General features: G+C 34.4%; 1 protein-coding gene across 3 annotated transcripts in view; it reads left to right on the top strand.

Annotated features, from left to right (window-relative positions):
* The window catches only part of CACNA2D1 (calcium voltage-gated channel auxiliary subunit alpha2delta 1), a 500765-nt gene extending 486923 nt beyond the window's left edge, over positions 1–13842 (top strand). For all 3 annotated transcript variants that reach the window (XM_068550454.1, XM_068550455.1, XM_068550456.1), the window contains one exon: positions 9701–13842. In XM_068550454.1, the coding sequence (XP_068406555.1) occupies positions 9701–9817 (117 nt within the window). In that variant the 3' untranslated portion in view covers positions 9818–13842. The remainder of the gene's footprint in view (positions 1–9700) is intronic.
* Positions 13843–19988: the final 6146 nt, after the last annotated feature.

Below are 19988 nucleotides of genomic sequence, written 5' to 3'. Positions count from 1 at the left end.
CCTGGCATCCTGGCCTTTGAGGTGGCTGCCCAAAGGACACACCCCTTTATCACTTGGCTCTGGTAACCAGCAGGACTGGCATTCACAAGCACCAAAGGATCCTGGACCATAGCAAACAAATAGTTCTCAACTGGCTGTCCCCTCAGAATTCAGGACAGAGGGAGTGGAGAGAAATGCCCGTCTCTCAGTCTTTCCCTGAAAGAGGTCTTTTTGCATGCTTTGAGAGCTGCTGCCTGAGAATCCAGCCTCCAGTCAGCCTGTACCTGATGCTGACTGAGGTCTTCCCCACTGGGACACTGACAGATGTTAGCACATCCTCAACTATGGGGAGCCAAGAAGAAAAAGCCAATTCAAGACCAGGAGAGGTGGTTCTTTTATCTAATGCACAAAAACCAACACAGAGAGTCAAGGAAAATGAAGACACAGAAAAATATGTTTTAAAAGAAAAAGATAAAACTCCACAAACAGGCCTTAATAAAACAGAGAAGAGTGACTGACATGAGAAAGGGTTCAAAATTTGGTCATAAAGATGGTCACCATGTCAGGACAAGAATGCGTGAACTGAGAATTTCAACAAAGAAAACACAAGAAAGTACCAAACAGAAGGCACAGAGCCAAAGAATACAATACAGTAACTATATTGAAAAACTCAGTAGTGAGGAGTTCAAATAGCAGACCGGATGAAGTGGAAGAAAGTATCAGTAAACTCACAAACAGGGCAGTGATTCATCCCATCAAGGAGCAAAAAGAAAAAAAGAAATAAAAAAAGAGTGAAGATAGCTAAAGGGACTTATGAGACAACATCAAGCAGACCGAAATTCACATTATAGTGTCCCAGAAGAAGAAAAGCAGACAAGGTCAGAAAACTTTTTGAAGAAATAATGAGTGAAAACTTTCCTAACCTGGGAAAAGAAACAGATGCCCAAATCCCGGAAGCCCAGAGAGTTACAAATAAGAGTTATCCAAATACGTGCAAACCAAGAGAGGAAGAGGCAATACCTCCAAACTCATAGTGAGGGAAGAAGTAAAACTGTCATTATTTGCACATGATATGATTCTGTATATAAAAAACTCCAGTAAAAAACTGTTGGCACTAATCAACAATTTGACTAAATTTCAGGATATAAAATCAACATACAAAAATCAGTTGCATTTCTATACACTAGGATGAAATGTCTGAAAAATAAAACTATCACACTCACAATAACATCAAAAACAATGAAATACCCAGAAATTACTTTAACCAAGGAAGTGAAAGTTCTGTACAACCAAAACTACGTGACTTTCCTAAAAGAAATCGAAGTTGACACAAATGGAAAGACATCCATGCCGATGGGTCATAAGAACTGACTGTTAAAATGTCTGTACTACTCAAAGTCACCTTAGATTCAACACAATCCCCATCAAAAAACCAATGGCATTCTTCCCAGAGATAGAAAAAAAAATCCTAAAATTTATATGAAGTGACAAAGTCTGCAAAATAGTCAAAGCATTTCTCAGGAAAAAGAACAAAGCCAGAGGTATCATACATCCTGTTTTCAGACTATACTACAAAGCTACAGTAATTTTTAAAATAGGGTAGGATACTGGCGTAATAGACACAGACTAACAGAACAGAAGAGAGCCCAGAATTAAACCCCTGCATACACAGTCAACTAATATTTGATAGTGAGCCAAGAATACCCAATGGGGAAATGATAGCCTCTTCGACAAATGGTAATGGGGAAATTGGATAAACACATGCAGAACAATGAAATTGGACCCCTATCTTACCACTCACAAAAAATTAACTCAAAATGGATCACAGATTTAACACAAGACCTAATAACTATAAAACTTAGTAGAAACATAGAGAGGAAGCTCCTTAACAGTGGTACTGACAATGATTTTTGGATATAACACCAGAAGCACAAACAATAAAAGCAAAAATCAGCAAATGGGACTACATCAAACTTGAACACTTGTGCACAGCAAAAGAAACAGTTAACCAAATGAAAATGCATCCTACAGAATGCAAGAAAAATATTGCAAACCGTGTATCAGATAAGAGGTTAATATCCAAAATCTATTTAAAAACTCATAAAACTCAAAGACAGAAAGAAAAAAAAAACAACAACAAATAATCCAACTAAAAAAAGGGCAGAAAAACTAGACATTTTTCCAAAGAAGACATCCAAATGGCCAAGAGGCACGTGAAAAGATTCTCAATATCACTAATCCTCAGGGAAACACAAATCAAAACTACAGTGGGCTATCACCTCACACCTGTTAGAATGGATGTCATCAAGAAGACAAGAGACAACAGGTGCTGGGGAGATGTGAATAAAAGGGAACCTTTATACACTGTTGGTGGGAATGTAAATTACTGCAACCAATATGGAGGTTTCTCGAATAATTAAAAATTAATCTACCACAAGATCCATCAATTCTACTTCTGTGTATATGTGCAAAGGAAATGAAAACAGGATTTTGAAGAGATATCTGTACTCCCACATTCACTGCAGTGTTATTCACAGCAGCCAAGATATGGAGACAACCTAGATGGCCATCAACCAATGAATAAAACAAGAAGTGGGATTTATACTTACACACACAGTGTAATATTTTTCAGCCATGAGAAAGGAAGACAGCCTGCCATTTGCAACAACATGGATGGACCTTGGGCACATTATGCTAAGTGAGAAAGACAAGTACTGTGTGTGGAATCTAAAAAGCCAAACTCATAAAAAACAGAGAATAAATGGTGGTTACCATGGAATGGGGGTTAGAGGATAAGACAGATGTTGTTCAAGGGTACAGTCTTACAACAAGTAGTAAGTAAGCCCTAGAGAGCTAATGCACAGTACAGTGACTATAGAAAACTATTATATTCATCAAATATGCTAAGAGACTAAAAATGAATTATTCCAACTACTAAAAAAAGGACAACTATGTAATGTGATAGAGGTGCTAATTATCACTTTAATGGCAATCATATTACAATACATAAATTATCAAATTAACAGGTACACCTTAAATTTACACAATGTTACATTTCAAATATATTTCAATTAAAGTAAAAGAGCCCCATACAAAAACACATTTTAATTAAATTATCAAAAGTAAATCTATGACAAAGGAGGCAAGAATATACAATGGAGAAAAGACAGTCTCTTGAATAAGTGGTGCTGGGAACACTGGACAGCTACATGTAAAAGAATGAAAGTAGAACATTCTCTAACACCATACACAAAAATAAACTCAAAATGGATTAAAGACCTAAATGTAAGGCCAGATACTATAAACCTCTTAGAGGAAACAGGGGCAGGACACTCTTTGACATAAATCACAGCAAGGTATTTTGGATCCACCTCCTAGAGTAATGAAAATAAAAACAAACAAATGGGACCTAATTAAACTCCAAAGCTTTTGCACAGCAAAATAAACCATAAACAAAACGAAAAAAGACAACCCACACAATGGGAGAACATATTTGCAAACAAAGTGACAGACAAGGGATTAATCTCCAAAAGAGACAAACAGCTCATGCACCTCGATATCAAAAAAACAACCCAATCAAAAAATGGGCAGAACATCTAAATAGACATTTCTCCAAAGAAGACATACAAATGATATGTGGAATCTAAAAAAAATGGTACAAATGAACCTGTTTACAAAACAGGTTGATAATAGAGAAATAGAGTCAGAAATAGAGTCACAGATGTAGAAAACAAACATAAGGTTACCATGGGGTATGGGGGGGCCAGGAGGGATAAATCTGGAGATTACTAACAAGAACCTACTGTATAGCACAGGGAACTCTACTCAATACTCTAATGACTTATATGGGAATAGAATCTACAAAAGAGTGGATATATGTATATGTATAACTGATTCACTGTGCTGTACAGCAGAAACTAACAACATTGTAAATCAACTATACTCCAATAAAAATTAATTAAAAATAAATAAATAAGACATACAAATGGCCAAAAAGCACATGAAAAGATGCTTAACATCACTGATTATTAGAGAAATGCAAATCAAAACTACAATGAGGTATCACCTCACACCAGTCAGAACGGCTATCATCAAAAAGTCTACAAACAATAAATGCTGGAGAGGGTGCAGAGAAAAGGGAACCCTCCTACACTGTTATTGGGAATGTAAATTGGTACAACCTTTATGGAGAACAGTCTGGATGTTCCTTAAAAAACTAAAAATAGAGCTACCATATGATCCAGCAATCCCACTCCTGGGCATATACCTGGAGAAAACCATACTTTGAAAATATACATGCACCCCAATGCTCATAGCAACATTATTTACAATAGCCAGGATATGGAAGCAACCTAAATGTCCATCAACAGAGGAATGGGTACAGAAGATGTGGCACATACATACAATGGAATATTACTCGGCCATAAAAAAGAGCCAAATAATGCCATGTGCAGCAACATGGATGGACCTAGAGATTATCATACTAAATGAAGTAAGTCAGACAATGACAAATATCACATGATATCGCTTATATGTGGAATAAAAAAAAAAATGGTACAAATGAACTTATTTACAAAACAGAAACAGACTCACAGACTTCAAAAACAAACTTATGGTTACCAAAGGGGAAACGTTGGGGGAGGTATAAATTAGGAGGTTGGGATCAACACATACACACTGATCTATATGTAAAATAGATAATCAAAAAGGACCTACTGTAAAGCACAGGGAACTCCACTCAACACTCCATAATAACCTATATAAGAAAAGAATCTGAAAAAAGTGTAGATATATGTCTATGTGTAACAATCACATTGCTGTACACCTGAAATTAACACAACATTGTATATCAACTATATTCTAATATAAAATATTAAAATTTTTTTAAAAAGTAAACGACAAGGAGAGAATCTTAAAAGCAGCAAGGAAAACAACTTGTTACATACAAGGAAACCTCTAAGGCTACCAGGATCTTTCCACCAGAATATGCAGGCCTGCAGGGAGTGGCATGATATATTCAAAGTACTGAAAGAAAAAAACCTGCCAACCAAAAATACTCTACCTAGCAAAACTGTCCTTCCACTTTGAAGGCGAAATGAAGAGTTGTAGACAAGCAAAAGCTAAAGGAGTTCATCACCACTAGACTGGCCTTACAAGAAATGTTAAAGGTGTTCCTTTAAGCTGAAACAAAACAGCACTAATTAGTAACAGGAAAACATATGGAAGTATAAATCTCATTGGTAAAGACCAATATATAGTTAAATTCAGAATAATCTAATATTGTAATGATAGTGGGTTAATCACTTATATATCTAGTATGAATGTTAAAAGACAAATAGAGTAAAAATAACTATTATACAATAAGTAATGGATACACAGACTAAAAATATTTACATTGTGAAATCAAAAACATAAAACATGGAGGAGGAAGTAAAATGTAGGGTTTTGGAATGCATTTGAATTTAAGTTGTTATAAACATATTATGAGGCTTATCAACTTATTTATAACACTAAATATTATGAGGCTTACATAAAATATGTTATATTTATAACAGTTGTTATAATAACCACAAAGCAAAAACCTATGGTAGATACACAAAAGATAAAGAGAACGGAATCTAAGCATACCACTATAGAAAATGATCAACTCACAAATGAAGAGAGCAATAAGAGAAAAAGAACAAAGGAATTTCAAAATAGCTCAAAAACAATTTAACAAAATTGTAGTAATAATAATAATTACCATCTATCAACAATTACTTTAAATGTTAAATGGACTAAATTCTCCAATCAAATGACATAGAGTAGCAGAATCTATTAAAAAAAAAAAACAGGAGATGCTTTTATGCTGTGTATTAGAGTCACATTTCAACTTTAAGGACATACACAGACTGAAATGGAAAAAGATATTCCATGCAAATGGAAACCAAAAGAAAGCTGGGGTGGGTATACATAGACAAAATACACTTAAAAACTGTAATGAGACAATCAAGGTCATTACATAATGATAAAGTGGTCAATCCAACAAGAGGATATAAACATTTGTAAATATGCACCGAACATAGGAGCACCTAAATATATAAAGTAAATATTAACAGACTTAAAGGGAGAAATAGCAAGACAACGTAAAAATTGCCAAAAAATTTGACAACCTAGAATTGGGTAAATTCCTAGAAACATACAACCTATCAAGACAGAATCATGAAAAAATAGAAATAGAAAACCTGAACAGACCAATTACTAGTAAGAAGATTGCATCAGTTATCAAAAACCTCCCAAGAAGCAAAGTCCATGACCAGATGGCCTCACTGGTGAATTCTACAGAACATTCAAATAACAATTAATACCTGTCCTTCCAAACTCTTCCAAAAAAGTAAAGAGGAATGAACACTTCCTGATTCACTTTTACAATGCCAGCCTCATTACCATGATACCAAAACCAGACAAGGACACTACAAGAAAATTTTAGGCCAATATCCTTGATGAAAATAGATGAAAAATTCCTCAACAGTATATTGTCAAGGTTAATTCAACGACACATTAAAAGGGTCATACACCATGATCAAGTGAGATTTATTCCAGGAATGCAAGGATTGTTCAAAATCCACAAATCAATTGATGTGATACATACATTAACAAAATGAAGGCTAAAAATCATATGATCATCTTAATAGATGCAGAAAAAGCATTTAACAAAATTCAACATCTATGGTAAAAACTCTCAACAAAGTGGATATAAAGGGAATGTACATCAACATAATAAAGGCCATATATGACAAGACCACAGCTAACATACTCAGTGGTGAAAGCTGAAAGCTCTTTCTTCTAAGATCAGGAACAAGATATGGATGCCCACTCTCACCACTTTTATTCAACATAGTGCTGAAAGTCCTAGGCAGAGCAAATAGGCAAGAAAAAGAAATAAAAGCCATCCATGTTGAAAAGTAAGAATTAAAACTGTCTTTATTTGCAGATTACATGATATTATATATAGAAAGTCCTAAAGACTCCACCAAGAAACTAACATTTTATTAACAGAGTTAATAAACAAATTCAGTGAAATTACGAGATACAAAATTAATATACAAAGATCATTTGCATTTCTTTACCATAATAATGAACTATCGGAAAGAGAAATTAAGAAAGTAAATAATTCCACTTGTATTTGCATCAGAATGAATAAAATACCTAAGAATAAAGGTAACCAAGAAGGTGAAAGACCTATACACTGAAAACTATAAGACATTAATGAAAGAAACTGAAGATAACACAAATAAATGGAAGAATATTCAGGGCTCGTAGACTAGAACAATTGTTAAAATGTCCATATTACCCAAAATAATCTACAGATTCCATGCAATCCCCATCAAAATTTCAATGGCATTTTTCACAGAATTAGAGCAATCCTAAAATACATATATGAAACCACAGAAGACCCAAATATCCAACGCAATCTTGAGAAGGAAAAACAAAGTCGGATGCGTGATACATCCTGATTTGAAACTAGATTAAACAACTACAGTAATCAAAACAGTATGGCACTGGCATAAAAAAAGACACAGACCAATGGAACAGAATAGAGAACCCGGAAATAACCCATGCATATATGGTCAATTAATTTATGATAAAGGAGCCAAGAATATACATTGGGGAAAAGATAGTCTCTTCAATAAAGAGTGCTAGGAAAACTGAACAGCCATATGCAGAAGAATGAAACTGGACCACTATCTTACACCATACACAAACATCAACTCAAAATGGATTAATGACTTGAAGACCTGAAACTGTAAAACTCCTACAAGAAAACATGGGGAGTAAGCTCCTTGGCATTGGTGTTGGTAATGACTTTTTGGACTTGTCACCATAAGAAAGCAAAGGCAACAAAAATGAAAAAGTGGGACTACATCAAACTTAAAAGCTTCTGCACAGCAAAGGAAACCAACAGAATTAAAAGGCAGCCCATAGAATGGGAGGGAATGTTTGCAAATCGTGTATGTGATAAGGGGCCAGTATCCAAAATATATGAAGAACTCATATAACTCGAGATCAAAAAAATAAACAATCTGATTTTAAAATAAAGGATCTCAATAGGCATTTTTACAAAGAAGATATACAGATGGCCAACAGGTATGTGAAAAAATACTCAACATCAGTACACATCAGAGAAATATTAGTCAAAACCACAATGAGTTATCGCCTCACACCAGTTAGAATGACTATTATCACAAAGACAAGAAATAACAAATGCTGGCAAGGATGTGGATAAAAGGGAATCCTTACACTTAGTTGGTGGGAGTGTAAATTGGTGCAGCCACTGTGGAAAACAATATTGAGGTTCCTCAAAAAATTAAAAATAGAATTACTACGTGATCCAGCAATCCCACTTCTGGGATTTGAAAAATAAAATTTTCCTTAATAGATTTTTTTCCTCAGAATTCTCTTCAACAGACTTCTGCTGCCTTAGAATACAATTCAAGAAGGAAATGTTATTTACTTGGTGGCAGGCACTGTATTAAACCCTAATGAGCAAAAAGAGCCAATGTTTTAGTCTCTGGGAGCTCAGAGTCTTTGTAAAATTATTCAGACTAGAAAATTTATTTATTTTCTTACATAACCTATTATTTTGATTATTGGAAGATGAACCTTGGATTAGTGAATTCTTGAAAGATATTTAGGAAAATAATTAGAGAGAAGGAGGGTTTCCTTGTTTTTTTTTTTTAATTGAAGTATAGTTGACCTATAATATTATTTAAGTTACAGGTGTAAAATAGTGATTCACAATTTTTAAAGGTTTTATTCCATTTATAGTTATAAAATATTGCTATATACCGTGTTGTACAATATATCCTTTTAGCTTATTTTATACCTAATAGTTTGTACCTCTTAAGATAGGAAGTTTTTTTTTAATGAAATTCAGTATATTTAAAGGAATCAAAGGATGCAGAAAATGTTACAGAATACAGGACCTAGGAATAAAAGGTAAAGAATAATTTTGTGTTAGCAAGGAATCTAATGATCTGCCACTAGACAGGGGGGGATCTAAATGAGCAAAGATGTAGCTTCTATTTCATGGTTCTCTAAACAGGATAAACCTCTCTTGCTAGCTTAGCTCTTTATTTTGGATATAGGTTTTCAGAGTGTCCTTTCATTTAGGGTTCAACTACATTATTCTTCATTTTAATTCTTGATGAAGGTCCAGATGCTACATGTGCAGCATGATATGTTCACATTTGAAATTGGATATAAGGGATAGGGAAAATAGAAGTTCATTTCTCAAATTTATTTATTTTACCAATCTCAAACTTTGCCTTATTGAGCATAATTGCTAATATCATAATTCTTGGGACTTATAAGATAGACTATGAAATTTTATTTTTATATCTTGTACTTGTAAATATAGAAGGATATTTAATACTGTGAAAGTAAGATTTTTCAATTTAGAAATTGGAATATCACTCAAAACAGCATTTATTAAAGTATTTCCTTTCATAATCATCAGAATCTACAACTAAAAATGTAAAGCGTTCTTCAAACAGTACTTGGAAAATGGCTTTATCTAAAATTGTTGAACAGTAAAATCTAGGACAGTGTCATTTATCTGGATTCAAATTAAAGCAGCTTTATAAGGTGGGTTCAGAAGTGGACTAAACACGGCGTGCTCTGGGAGATGTCTTACTAAATATTTTTCAGGAGTTTTCTGTTTTCCTTTTCTTTCCAACAGGAGGATTATACCGACTGCGGGGGTGTTTCTGGGTTAAGTCCCTCCCTGTGGTCCATCATCGGAATCCAGTGTGTACTACTTTGGCTTTTATCTGGCAGCAGACACTACCAGTTATGACCTTCTAAAACCAAATCTGCATATTAAACTCCAGACCCTGCCAAAACATGAGCCTTCCATTGCATTAAAAGAGGGTCAGCTGTGGAATCAGCAGACCACTAGCTCGGCCCATCCCATGGCATCACTGTAAGACACAGACTCTTAAGGCACCCACTGGCTGCATGTCAGGGTGTCAGATCCTTAAGTGTGAACGCTGCATCATCTATATAGAACATCAAAGCAAAATTCTATACATGCTCTCTATTGGAAAATTTGAGAATTTGTTGTTGCATTGTTGGTGATTACATGTAAAAGGGCTCCCCACACAGTTGTTTATGAATCATACAAATTATCTTGATTTTGACCTGGAATTTTGACTTGCTGCAATCCTTGTCCTTTTACCAAGAAAATCTCTAGGGGAAAAGAAAGAGTTATTTTTTCCTTCACTTATTCTTCTGTTCCAAATTATTTCCTGCTTTGAGTAATTATTATTGAACGTATACATAGAGAGAGAGAGGGAGAGAGATAATAAACATTGGTGTAATCCGTCAAAATAGAAATTATGGCTTATTTTCTACGAAAAAAATCGCCATGAATAAAATGCCTTATGAAGAATGGCTTCTCTGCCAGAAATATAACACAAACGATGACCAAGTTTTGGTGGGGTAATGAACTGGTTGTTTGAAAATAATAACTAAGAAATTAAAGGTGCTTGAGGGTAGAATTAATATGCGACATATTTCCTCATAAATGTGAGCCCTTAATAAACGCTTTGATGTAATGTTCTTTTTGTTCACAGTAAAGTTCTGTAGTGCTAGCCAGGTATTTCCAAATGCTCTAAGAAAAGCTTGTTGGGGGGAGGGGAAATGTTTTTTCTTGTGATAAATGAACTTTGGTTACCAAGGGTATTTTGCATGCTGCTGCTGCTATTTTAACTTTCGGTTTGTTTTTCTCTTCCTGTAGAGTATAGTCCATTGAAAAGTTAACTGAGTGACATTATTGTTATGTAAGAATCTGAACCTTGCAATGTAATGCACTTAAGTCATCTTTTAAAATGTCGTTAAACTACTCTGAATATACTGTGCAATGTAAGTGCTGAATGATTGGATTAGGTAGATGGTGAAATGGGAATTAATGGATTTTATACAGATTCGTGCTTTTGCCTGAAAACCTATGTACAGATATTTTAAGTACATAAATCAGATTTGACACATTTATTTTTTGAAGAGTACATATACGTTCTCAATGAAGATTCATCCTAGGTTTCCTCTTTGTTCGCTGGAATAGCAGCACGTACAATCCCAAATTTGCTGCTGCGGCTGCTTTTGTTCCCTCTGTTTTAAATGGTATGATCACTTGACCAAAATTTCCATGCAGTTTGATGAGGGTTTTACAATAATCTGAACAAACAGGAAACCTTGAATCTATATGTATGCACACTAATACTTGATTGTGAATAATCAAAATTGTTTTTGTACAGCCTCATTAGTGAAAATGGTTAGTGTAGTAAATCAGATATTTCATTATAGAGTAATATGGTAGCAGAATTTATTTATGCTTTTAAAGATTATTTTCAGGGGTAAACAGTATTTGAAGAAAGGGTAAAAACAATGAATGTGTAACTCTAATTATAGGGAATAATTCTGCTGAAGGCTGGAAGTATGCAGATATTTTTAATGGTAAAATGCATTTGTTCTTTTTTCAAACATGCCAAATATTGGTGTGTGTCTATGCTGGAAATTTTCTTATATTCCATTTTTAAGTAAAAATCTTATTAACATTATCCAGCCTGCTTTAATATGCTTCATATATCAAAGATATAACCAATTCTTTAACATAGTTTAAAAGGTCTATTTGTTTTGTTTTTAGCTTTGCATACATTTGTAATTTCCTCCACCACCAATATACCCTAGGTACCATTTGTGTACATTTCCTTATTTAAAATATTTTTTTATTTAAAAATGGGGGGAGGGGAAAACGGAATCACTTTGCCAACTATTGTTCTAAGAGTTGACATCAGTTACCATTTCTAATGCATTGTTGTGATTTTGTAGTCTCATTTGTAACTGGTATTGACATTTTAGAAAACACCAAAGTGATTTAAAAAAATATGGAACTTCTCACTCTAGAAACAATATGTTTAACTCATGTTGTTTGTTAATTAAATATTTAAAACTTATTGTTAACTTTTGCTAGACTGTTTTAAATCATGAAAGTGTTGGGAAGGGGATATCGAAATATACAGTTATGTTAGTTTGTGTATATAAACGACGCACATTTAAACAACTGAATTGCTTCCAGCATACAACAAACTACCTTAAAATTATCTTTAAAATCTATTAAGTATATTTTCATGGCTAATGTCACTGAAATAATGTTTTCATCAACTACACTGTTGTGTTCATCACAGTTAAACTTGGCATCTCTTGGCAGGGTCCTATTTGATTTCACTTGCCATCAAAATATACTTACTTGCACGAGTCGTGCCGTGATCCTTTGTTTTCTGTTATAAAATAAACATATATTATAACAACCACACATACGTTAATAAATCTGGCAAGAACATGCTCTCTGAACATTAACTACACATACGTTAATAAATTGGGTTAGAACCTTGTTCTCATGCCTAATACTAGTCTTCATGCATTTGGCGTAATTTTTTGAAAGACAGTAACACTTGTCCCATCCGATCGTTATCTTTAATTTAGGATTTTTCTGTGAGTTCTAATTGTTGACAAGAACTTAAATTTCAGCCTGTTATAAATACTGATTTTCAAAGACTAAACAGTACAAGAGATCAAGAAAAAGGCTTTTAAACCCCTTTTGCTTACTTAATTTTTGCTATGCTCGTGCAGCTTAATGTAGTTTGTCACTAACAGAATCAAAAGTCTTGCATTGCTGTTGAGTAACAGGAATGAACTTTGCATTAATGGTTTGTTTATATTTCTTCATTTGAACAACCAGCATTACTGCCAAACACCAATCGTGGTCCATATTTGTAACAGGTTTTTAACATGACATAGTTAGCAAGTTTGACTGAAGAGACTTTTAGGTCCTGGGCCTATAAGATTTTAGTATGATCTTTTTTCATGTTTCTAATGCTTGAGGCGTTATTGCTTAACTTGGAAAAACAAGACAGTGTTGCTGCCATTTGTAAGTTTTCCTATAATATTCCTTTTATTAACGTTAAAACTGGCCTTACGGGGTTCAAATAGGCAGTATCCCTTTTAAGTGACCTTTGCAACCCAAGTGTTACTTGCTTATTTGATGCTCTCTTGTACTTTACATCTCATTTAGATCTTTCTCTCCACCAAAGCTTAAATTCTATGTCTTAATTTAAAACTCTGAACTGAACTATTCCATTAATCATGTTAGTTGACATTAAAGTGTCTAGAGGTACAGAGTCTGACCTAGTGTAACAAAATGGATGTTGTGACTTTTTTTTTAAGCGTAGCATGGAATGACCACAGTTTCAAATATTTTACAATTATCTGGAATGTGTGTTGCTTTCACAATGGCAGAATGTTAACATTGCTATTATTCCATGTACATTTCTGTAAAGAGCAAATCAGTAAAGCAAAAGTGTGAAGTTTCTTGATTTCTTGAAAAAATTCCAGAATTTCAAAGTCTTAGACAACCCTTACCAAGTTTCATCTACTTTATTTCTAGTTCACAAGGTTAACTCAAAGCAATTCCACTGAGACTAACGGGATACTGTCTTGAATAGATGCCAGTTGAGTTTACAGTGTGACCTGACAAAGCTGTCTTTTTTGTTGTGCTGTATGTGTTGGATCATACTATTAGGGATAATTTTATTGAAGTGCTCAGTGTGCATCATGCAAAAGGCCAAGTGGCTTTGTGAACAAAAGATCTTTTCTCCCCTTTATTATGTTCTCTTGACACTTTTGTGGAAATTAGCCTGATAAAAACGTTTTGTAAAAATTTGTATATTACTGTTATAAAAATATTTATAATCCCAGAAAATGTTGTGTTAAATCCTGTGCAAAAACAGTATATTCAGAATAAAAGTTTATCATTTAAAGTCACCAGTTTTTTTTGTTTGTTTTTTTTTAAGGTGTGCAATGTGTTGATTTAATACATTTGTACTGCAATATGATTATCACCATAGCACTAGCTAACCCCTCTATTAAATCACATAATTCTCCTTTTTTGTGTGTGTGCAGGGAAAGCAATTAAGATCTTGTCTCTTAGCAGCTTTGAAGTTTATAATACAGTATTGCTGACTATAATCACTATGTTGTGCATTGGGTCTCCAGAACCTATTTACCTACTAGTTGCAACTTTTTACCCTTAAGCAACATCTCCCCAGTTTCCCAACCCCCAGCATCTGGTAACCACCATTCTACTGTTTCTACGAGTTTGGCTTTTTTACAGTCCACATAAAAGTGAGATCATCCAGTATTTGTCTTTCTTTGTCTGACTTATGTCATAAAGTCACCAGTTTTGATTATTTAATTATTTAAAATCCAATTGAAAGAAACAGAGGTCTCTGTCATACATACAGTTTAAGAAAGCAGGCTTTCCAGTGCAGAGAATTCTAGATTGTGGAAGTAAAATTTGGGATTATGAAAGTTGCCTTTACTACAAACCTCAACTCACAAACAAATGAAATTGCAACTCCTTGAGACTCTGACACTTCTCACATGTGCTTTTGCCATCAAGGTGTTTAGAAACTTTTTAAAACAGACTTTTGACTTACGTAAGAAAAAACTTTTTCCTAGGCAAAAATAACGTTTCCATGTTTCTTTAAAGACCTTGGGAAAATAGTTTGAAAGAAACAAGTTAGAATGTCTGAAACGTGCATATATTTTATACATCTGACTAACACTTAAATATCTCTCCTAGCTAGTTTATAGCAAGCAGAAGCTAGGGCAGTGAAGTATAGTATAAAGAGTTTTGTTTTTGTTTTTTTAAACCGCTATATGCCTTTTACCTTTAGACCAGTTTACCACCTGCCCCGCTATGCTCACCTAATAAGTAATGAGCCTGATGTTATGTGGAATCTAATATAATGTAAGCCTACTTCTCATTCTGGGGACTCCTATAAGAGAGAGCGAAAATACCTACACAGGGGAGGAATGTAGTGTGTGGGTACCAATGATGGTGATTACTGGAAAATCTGACCCTTAGTCTCTGATCAAGGCATTTTAACAGGAAAACCCTACTTAAAAGGGTGAGGTGGATAACATTTGCTTTTTGAACATCTGGCTTCATTCTGTACCAATTTATCTCCTCAATCAATCCTCTTACTCCCCAGCTACACTCATTTCCTCTATCAATCATCTTGATCCCATCCCCACCTCTTCCCTTGGGACCTTGCCTCATCAATTCTCCTTTCTCAAGCATTTTCAGTCTCCCCTTTGTACAGGCTTTCTTCCCTCTGCCTGCAAACACATTCAGAACACCTCTACTTAAAACAGACAGGAAAATCAAACATCCAGTGCTGCACATTCGTCCCATTACTTCCTAAAGTAATAAACCTAGAATTTAAAATTTTTTTTGAACATTCACAGATGCATATTGACAGTCTCTTCTCTTTGCAGTATACTCAACTAGGCCTTAGAATGTTAGATCTGAAAGGCATATTATCTCTGACCTTTAGTTTTGGGTGACCACTGAAAATTTTTAGTTACTGGTATGAAGTTCTAATAAGTTTAAGGTCTTGGGCACTTCTTGATTCTCAAATTCATTATATCTGTAAGTGGGGTTATTATTCACAAAGCACCAACACAATTTTCTGTAAATTGGTATATAATCGACAATGCTGCTTAATAGAATTTTTATTTAAATGGACTCTATTTTTTTTAAAATAAATGTATTTAAGAAAGAAACTTAACATTACTGCAGAATTGGAAAGCCAATATAATTTGCCATAATTAGTAATCATGTCACAGGTTCATATCTATTATAATGAAATTTTTAAAAATCAGCATATACCAGGGTCAACTGTGCTAGATTTAACCTAACACTTCTTCGACACATTTATTGTAATGATAAATTAGGCAATTTTTCTATTTCTGCCACAAATGTCTTAAAGTTTAAACCTGGACTCAGCCATCTGACTATACAGTGTAATTATTAGTACATTAAAATATATTTACCAAAATGCATACTCATGAAATTTTTTTCAAATTTTGAGTTTCTTAGGTGCATGGATTTATTTTTCAAAATGCTTTATCATAATAATAATAGTTCTTGAGTATCTCAGGACCCTAACATATCTTTAAAGGTTACTTGTAACATTTTCACTGATATAAGGACGATGCATAACGTACGAAGATTGGAGTAACATTGGCAATTTCCTATATTGAGAAGGACTGCTCTTTTCCAGGTAGTTTCTTTTCTTGCTTAGAATTGTTTAAGAAACAATGACCTATCTTTTGTGAAATTATGGGATAGTTGATGATAACTATTATAAATAGCAAAATTGTTAATAAACTTAGGTTACATGTCATATATGCACTCTAATCCTTCCTTTTTAATTTCGAAATTATACTAAGCTGTAAAATTCCTACATCTGATAACTACTGACCTAGTCCTTATCATGAAGGCAGTGTAGCCAAGTAGTAACTGCAATCTGCTGTTTAGATTTGGATTCTGACTTTACCACTTACTAGCTTTGTAACCCTGTGCAAATTACATAATGTTTCCAAGCTTCCATTTCCTCATCCATAAGAGTAATAGTAACTGCACAGTAGGGTTGTAATGCTGACTCAGTGATATAATTAATGTATCGGGCCCAGTACTGTGTAAGTTCTCAACAATGCTCTCCATTAGTATTATGAATTACTATCACAATCATCTTCCCAGTCATCATAATCCTCATTTTGGCCTAGAGCTTTTAAGATCCTAATTATCTGCATCATTTGTCATTTAAGATATTTACTAATTCTTTATTCAAGTAAAGTGTTAGAAGTAGAGCCTTATACAAGATAAAAAGCAATTCCTTCCTTGATGGAACTACTGGCTAGGAATACTGAAGATTTAACAAGAATTTACAACAGTATGAAGTAAGTGCTATGATATAAGAAAACAATGGTACCGTGGGAGCTTACAGTAGGGTAACTTAGACTGAGTGGCCAGAGAAGGCTGCCATGATTTTGAGTTGAGGGAAAGGGGTAGCAGTACTGTTTCAAATAGAGGAGAGTGTGTGAAAGCTGAGAGGTGCATGCAAGAAACGAGGGAGCTGAATATGAGTTCAGTATGGCTTGAGGGGTGGGTGATAAGTAGGTAGAGATGAAGTGGAAGATGAGGCTGAAGAGAAAAAGCTCCAGAGCCTGGAGTCCTCTCTGGATGACACGGGGTGTTTAGGCAACTGGAAGCTGCTGAAGATTTTTAAGCAGAGAACAGTTTGATCAGATTCGCATTTCAGGAAAAACACCCTGGATGAAATGTGGGTTACTGGTAGAACACCTACAGGGAAGAAGACCAATTAAGAGGCTATTGTCAAGGTGAGAACTTTTTGTTGACTGGCATAGGAAGCTAGATAAAGAAGAGTGGACTGATTTTAGAAATATTTAGAAGGGAAAAAGGAGAGAACATCATGATTTACTTGTGTACTAAAAAAGAAAGGACAAAATTTACAATTACTCTCAGGTGTTTGAAGTTTAATATTGTGCAGAGGGATGCAGTCCCCCAAGTTAGGCAACAATAGAGGGTACTAGAAGCAGGGATTGGCGGGACAAGTCTGGAGGAGAACATGAGGGCTTACTCTTCAGAAATATTGTGAATGAGATTTTTGTAAGGTGCTGAGGATACAAAGATGATATGCTCTCTCATGCTCTGGAATATATACTCCAGAATAATGATTCTCAACACTGACTCATTTAGAAACCCTTATTGGAGGTTTCATTAGTTTTGTTTTGTTTAAAATACTGACACTCAGGACCCACTCCAATTCAGAATCTCATCTGTTTCTAGCATACAGCAAGCATTACACTACCTGGGGGCATCTTAGATGACAGGTGTGACAGTTCCGGTATAGGTTATTTCTGAATTAGACTTCTCAAAACCCAATTTAGATGCATGTTACTGGTTCAATTTTTTTTTTAATTAACCCCTTTTTTCAACATGTTTTTTTGTAACACACACTATGATTCCAACTCAACTGCAATTTTTCTGAAGGCTATACTTTTTAATGTTTTATTTTCTCTTCAAATCCAGATTCTATAGCTGTACACAGCTGATAACCAATAAAGTTTTCATTGATTGTGGTTAATAATCACAACCACTATTAGGACAATTTCTACTACAGGAAATTCTATTCCTATTAGTCATATTGATGATATCAAATGTCTCATAGGGTTGAACCACAGATTTCTATAAATACTATCAGAGAACTTTGTCAATAGGTTCATTCTTACGGCAAGTGATATGGCAAGTCAGAATAACATTAGGAAATAATATTACTTGACAATCTGGTTTCTATAGATATTGTATTTAATTAAGTAATGTTTTCCTTAATAAAATAAAAGGCTAACCAAAACTTTTTAAAACCCACTAAAAAGATTAGTGTTCAGATTGATTTCAGACTTCCCTGTCCATCTAATCCATAGAACCTCAAATATCTGACTGAGGTAAGACCATTGAGTACATAATAGAGATGCCAAGCTCTGCAGTCAGACCACCTGGGTCCACATCACAGCTCCCCAACTGGGGCACGTTATGTAACATCTCTAACTTTCTGTTCCTTGTCAGTCTTATTTATACTATTGACTCCACAAATATTTGGATATAAAAATGATAATAGTCACAATCTAAGAGTTGTTCAGCCTCTGCTTCTTATCTCGGAAGTTCAATCATTCTGATGCTGATGATTTCAAGAGTGCCTAGAGAAACTTGGCATCAAGAGGATTTCTAATGTGTGAGGAATATTGCCAGAACTTCAAAGTTTTTACACTGTGGGAGTTTTACACTTACTCTATGGATATAATGAAGAGAAATACAAGCAGCAAAACTGTAGAAGGACATGGAGAGAAAATTCATCCAAAAATTCACGTAAATAAACATTATTACTAACTGTAAAAAGTCACATTGTAATAAAAGATCTTGGTAATAAGAAACTGATGGTAAGCTGGAGAACAGGGCCAGGAGGAAACTGAACTGGGTTTAGCGACAGGGCTGGGAAGAAGGGAGGTGGAAGAGCCAAACTGTCCTGGGTGTCTTCATCCAAATATCAAAAACAACTAGACCAATATCCCAGATGACTATACATGCAAAAATTCCAACAAAATATTAGCAAACCAAATTTAAGAACACATTAAAAGATTATATGCCATGACCAAGAGGGACTTTATCTGGGATACAAGGATACTTCAACATATGTTAATCAATTAATGTAATACATCACCTTAATAGAATGAAATTTAAAAATCCCATTATCATCCCAATAGATGTAGAAAAAAGTCATTTGACAGAAATACAACACCCTTTAATGGTACAAACACTTGACATACTGGTTGTAGAAGGAACACATACCTGAACATACTAAAGGCCATATGTGACAAACCCACAGCTAACATTATACTTAAGGGAGAAAATTTGAAAGATTTTTCTCTAAGATCAGGAATAAGACAAGGATGCCCACTCTCACACTCCTATTCAACATAGTGCTGAAAGTCCTAGCTAGAGCAATTAGGCGAGACAAAGAAATAAAAGGGATCCAAATTGAAAAGGAAGAAGTAAAACTGTTACTATTTTCAGATGATATGATTTAGTACATAGAAAATCACAAAAATGGTATAGATTAACTTATTTGCAAAGCAGAAATAGAGACACAGATGTAGAGAACAAACATATGGATACCACGGGGGGAGGACAAGTGGGATGGATTGGGAGATTGGGACTGACATATATTCACTACTATGTATAAAAGAGATAACGAATGAGAACAGACTGTATAGCACAGGGAACTCTACTCAATACTCTGTGCTGACCTAAATGGGAAGGAAATCCAAGGAAGAGTGGATCTATGTATACATGTGGCTGATTCACTTTGCTGTACAACAGAAACTAACACAACATTGTAAAGCAACTGTACTCCAAAAAAAAAAAAAAAAGACTCCACCAAAATACTGTTGGAACTAATCAATGATTCCAGTAAACTTGCAGGATATAAAATCAACATACAAAAGTCAGTTGCATTTCTATCCATTAAAGATGAAACATAAGA

This window comes from Eschrichtius robustus, chromosome 8 (genome assembly GCF_028021215.1).
Source record: "Eschrichtius robustus isolate mEscRob2 chromosome 8, mEscRob2.pri, whole genome shotgun sequence".
Classification (NCBI taxonomy): domain Eukaryota; kingdom Metazoa; phylum Chordata; class Mammalia; order Artiodactyla; family Eschrichtiidae; genus Eschrichtius; species Eschrichtius robustus.
Note: the sequence above shows the minus strand (reverse complement) of the source record. Positions and strands in the feature narration are given on the sequence as shown.